The sequence below is a fragment of the Perca flavescens genome, chromosome 23, assembly GCF_004354835.1.
Source record: "Perca flavescens isolate YP-PL-M2 chromosome 23, PFLA_1.0, whole genome shotgun sequence".
Taxonomy (NCBI): Eukaryota; Metazoa; Chordata; class Actinopteri; order Perciformes; family Percidae; genus Perca; species Perca flavescens.
Window position 1 is genome coordinate 1,292,466 of NC_041353.1, and position 5,000 is coordinate 1,297,465.

Sequence of the window (5,000 nt, forward strand, 5' to 3'; positions counted from 1 at the left end):
GAAGCTGTCAATTGTGTGTGTGAAGTGTGTGAAGTGTGTGAAGTGTGTGAAGTGTGTGAAGTGTGTGAAGTGTGTGAAGTGTGTGAAGTGAAGTGTGTGAAGTGCGTGAAGTGCGTGTGTTTAGTTTAACATGAAACAGCCCCGAAATCCCCATCACCAAACTCTACCAGACTCCATGTAAATAATCAGGACTTTTATCATCGTAAAAAACACACTTCATTCAAAGTGGACAGAAACTAAATAAAACTACCAAAAGCCGTCTTGGTTCATCTTTCCACTGTTCCAACAATCACCACTCTGGTTTGGTTGAAATAAACCCTTAATTCACCCATTTACATGTGGAGATATGCTGGCTCTATACACGCTAAAAGTCCTGATTATTTACATGGAGTCTGGTGGAGATATGCTGGCTCTATATACACTAAAAGTCCTGATTATTTACATGGAGTCTGGTGGAGTTTGGTGATGGTTGGATGGATCATGTTAAACTAAAAGGATCTTACTCTATCCTAACAAGCTGTATCTCTATAGCGATCCATCCCATAATGTCCTCAGACACAGATAGTTGTTCCCATACACAAAAAACACGGAAAAATAGGCTCCAGGTTGAAAAAACAAATACAAAAAAGTTACCCTTTAAGGTGACGTTTGCAAAAGATTGAAAGAAAACAACAAACGGATGTGAAGGGTGATTAATGACCTCACTCATCGTTCATCTATAACTTATCATCACAATCATTTAACTCTCAATAACACAGAAGAATTATAACTTTCCTCCGAGCCCAGATATAGAAAATACAAATACAAAAATATATCCAGCACACTTCAACATCACTGTACATTTTTAGGTTCCTCTCGTGTCCGTTCTAACGCTACGGCAGGACGGCCATCTCACTGTTTAGAGGGGAGGGAGAGGGGAACACCTGCAGACATAATTAGTCACATTTAAAATATAAACCAGGGGATTTTTTAGAAGAAAGGCAAGACACGTTTAACAACACAATGGGATGTATTCAGCTCTCTGCCTCCATCAGGGCTTTTACTAGTGGATTAGTGGACTAATCGGTGGTTTTGGTCTTAGTCAACTTAGATCTCTTTAGTCCATTAGTCATGTCTGATGCTGTTTTCATGCTGAATGACTTATTTCCAAGAAACGTACGAGCACATCTCTGGTAAACATATAATTAAGGGTTGACATTTGACCTAACAGATATCACCTTGAAACCAACTTTGATTACTTTCATTAAGGCAGTTATTTCTTGTATTACACGTTTTCTGAAATGTTGTGTTTAAATATGCAAAAGGAGGCTATTATCTTATTCAATATATGCATCCTTTTGCACGACTCTTTGCGGAGCAACTGAGATTTACAGATCTGTCGGTTAAATCAACCAATCGATTAGTCGGTACGGTTGAATGAGTGTTAGTTGACTAAGAATTTCTTTAATTGAGCACAGCCCTACTTTTTATATCCAGTCAATCAATCCATCAATCATGTGACTTATTAAAATCACAATAAATGCCAAATTTGTCAAGGGTGTAGGTTTTGTTTTAACATTGGCGGAGACCCTTTATATCTGGGGGGTCCAGGACGCGAAAATTACAAATCCTACTAAACATTTTAAGTAAAAAATAGGCCGTGCAGTTGGTGAATCTGTTTTTTTGATCAACAAAAGGTCAGTTTAATAGATTTTCGTCCGATTTTGAGATGAGGCGAGCCGAGCCGGCCGCTCCTCATTTCCGGTAAACGTTTTAACATAAGTGTTCATTTTGGGACGACACCAACCATCGATAGTGGGACTACAGCAGGAAGTAGTCAGTGACCATTAGCAAGGGACTGATGGAAGGATGCAGAATGAGACACAGACTATATTTCACCGTTTGTTTTCTGTAAGATCGTTCAGAGATCTCGGCAAAAGGTGACAAAAATGAAAACATGTCGCAACAATGTCGGGAAAAACTAAAAAAGCGTGAGGAAATTGACAAAATATTACGACTTTTTCCCCTAAATCGGCGAAATGTGACAAAAACGGCAAAAGAAACTTCTAACATAGCAACACAAGTGAAAAAGTGTCGAAAAATAGTGGAAATGCCTTTTTTAGACTTGAAGATATTTTTTTGTAGATTTCACATTTGGTCTCAGAAATAAAAATATGAATTATTGAAAACTGTATAAACTTTTCTGAAAGCAGCGTAGAATACCGTAGAGCCTTGAAAGGTTTTAGGTTATATAAATTAAAGATAAGTTTACCTCGTACGTAAGACAGACACTATGCTGTACGTACATTTAAACTTTGACTCTTTTTTTTTTAGGCCGTTTTGAGGGCAGGAAAGTCTTTAGATCAGGATACAAAAGATCATTCAAAGTTCAGCCGAAAGCAGCATATGAAAAAGGTTTTTGGCTGAACTTGAAATTAAAACTTACAGTAACTTAGAGTAACAGTTTCTCTGGTGGGTTAGAGTTAAACCTCTCTAAAGACACCGTCTCGACATTCAAAATGAGACGAGGAACTCGACCTGAAGATATTTTGGCAGATTTCACATTTGGTCTCAGAAAGGAAACAGGAACTCTTTGTGAACAGCAGTGATGGTTTTAAAGTTCCCTGTAGACAGACTTAGAAGACAGTTATAATAATAAAAAAGAAGAATACATTTTATATATATACACAAAATGGCTAATTCTGTCTTTAAAACTCATTTTAAAAATATACAGCTGACGTTAACACACCTTTCTTTAACCCTTTTCTATTCACATTTATTAACACAAAACATCATAGTACAGTATGTCCAAAAGTCTTAGTATAATATGTCCAAAAGTCATAGTATAGTATGTCCAAAAGTCATAGTATAGTATGTCCATAAGTCATAGTGTAATGTCCAAAAGTCTTAGTATAATATGTCCAAAAGTCATAGTATAGTATGTCCAAAAGTCATAGTATAGTATTTTCAAAAGTCATAGTATAGTATGTCCAAAAGTCATAGTATAGTATGTCCAAAAGTCATAGTATATGTCCAAAAGTCATAGTACAGTATGTCCAAAAGTCATAGTATAATATGTCCAAAAGTCATAGTATAGTATGTCCAAAAGTCATAGTATAATATGTCCAAAAGTCATAGTATAGTATGTCCATAAGTCATAGTATAGTATGTCCAAAAGTCATAGTATAGTATTTTCAAAAGTCATAGTATAGTATGTCCAAAAGTCATAGTATATGTCCAAAAGTCATAGTACAGTATGTCCAAAAGTCATAGTATATGTCCAAAAGTCATAGTATAGTATTTTCAAAAGTCATAGTATAGTATGTCCAAAAGTCATAGTATATGTCCAAAAGTCATAGTATATGTCCAAAAGTCATAGTACAGTATGTCCAAAAGTCATAGTATAATATGTCCAAAAGTCATAGTATAGTATGTCCAAAAGTCATAGTATAATATGTCCAAAAGTCATAGTATAGTATGTCAAAAGATGACATAAACACACCCTTTCTTATATATTTTTTTATATATATATATATATATATATATATATATATATATATATATATATATAGTTTAAACTAGTTTATAAAATAAGATTAAAAGTGATCCAGTGAAGCAGAGTTCCTCTCTAAACCCTCTCAGGCCTGAAGACACATTATGGGTTTATACAAACTCTGAAAAAAGCTGACGCTAAAGTTGTTTTATGAGTGAGTATTTTACGGTATTTTGGACCGATTGATGGACTAAATATTACAAAATCAGAAACAGTCTCTGATGAAGGACGGAGAGCTGAAATATTTGTGTTATTTTAGAGCTCGCTCTGGTCTGAAAGCATCTAAATAAAATCTTCAGAGATTACTTACATACACGCAGCTCCGTGTGCGTCTGGGAGACAAAGATTAGCTATGCTAACAGCTGGGGGAGGTTGACTACATGCAGGGTGTGGAGAGGATTGTTTGGTAGGGTCAGTCTCTGTTTGGGGGGCGGGGGGGGGGCAGGGGGGAGGTTAAGCGCTGCTGCTGCTGATGTTGTTCTTCTTGGACGTCTTGGTGCCGGCGCTGCTGCCCTGGGGCAACTTCTGCTCGTCTCCGGTCAGCAGAGCTTTGATCTCCGACGGGATCTTCCCCTGATCCATGGCCGAACACCACTGCTTGTACTGCACACCACACAGGGAAATAACAACAATTAGGGCTGTCCTCGACTAAAGAAGTTCTTAGTCCACTAACACTTATAGGATTTAGTCGACTAATCGATTAGTTGATTTAATTGACAGAGCTGTGCTCTTTGAGAGGTGGTTAAGACTAGAAAAGCACAATATAAATGTAGTTAATTAACCATCTGTAAAACTGAGTTTCTCCACAATTAATCCTGCAAAAAGCACCACTTTAAATCTTGTGTTTACCATAAATGTGCTCAGAAGTTTCTTGGAAATAAGTAATTAAGCATGAATAAGCATAAAAAATGACTAATGGACTAAACAAATCTTAGTCGACTAAGACCAAAACGACCGATTAGTTGACTAAGTGGTGGCAGCCCTAATAACAATAATAATAATAATAATAATTAGTTCTGTCAAAGGATTAAAATATTTAAGCGCGATTATTCGCATTAATGTCAGAGTTAACTCGCAATTAATCGCACATTTTTATCTATTTTAAATTTCCCTTGATTTCTTTTTGTCCCATTATTTTTTTATTTTTCATTTTAATGCTCTTATCAACATGATACGATACTTTTAAAACAGTGCCTGAACCGAAAGATATTTATATATATTTAAAAAAGGAGCACCTTGTTCAATTGTATTTGTCTGTTCTGTATGTTCAAAAATATAAAACAATAAAAAGTTTATCTAAAAAAAAAAAAAAAAAAAAAAAAAAAGGAGCACAAAACGGTAAAAACAGTATCTCACCAAAGTGAGTACACCCCTCACATTTTAGGAAATATTTCATTATATCTTTTAATGGGACAACACTGAAGAAATGACACTTTGCTACAGTGTAAAGTATGAAGTGTCCAGCTTG

The 5,000-nt window shown here is 35.6% G+C and overlaps 2 protein-coding genes across 2 annotated transcripts in view; both read right to left on the reverse strand.

Moving 5' to 3' along the window:
- Positions 1-5,000, reverse strand: part of LOC114550445 (NLR family CARD domain-containing protein 3-like) — a 689,968-nt gene that overhangs the window by 472,928 nt on the left and 212,040 nt on the right. The window lies entirely within an intron of this gene.
- The window catches only part of crebl2 (cAMP responsive element binding protein-like 2), a 3,128-nt gene continuing 2,094 nt past the window's right edge, over positions 3,967-5,000 (reverse strand). Inside the window, exon 3 of the mRNA XM_028571242.1 lies at positions 3,967-4,135. Coding sequence (XP_028427043.1) covers positions 3,986-4,135 — 150 coding nt within the window. The 3' untranslated portion in view covers positions 3,967-3,985. The remainder of the gene's footprint in view (positions 4,136-5,000) is intronic.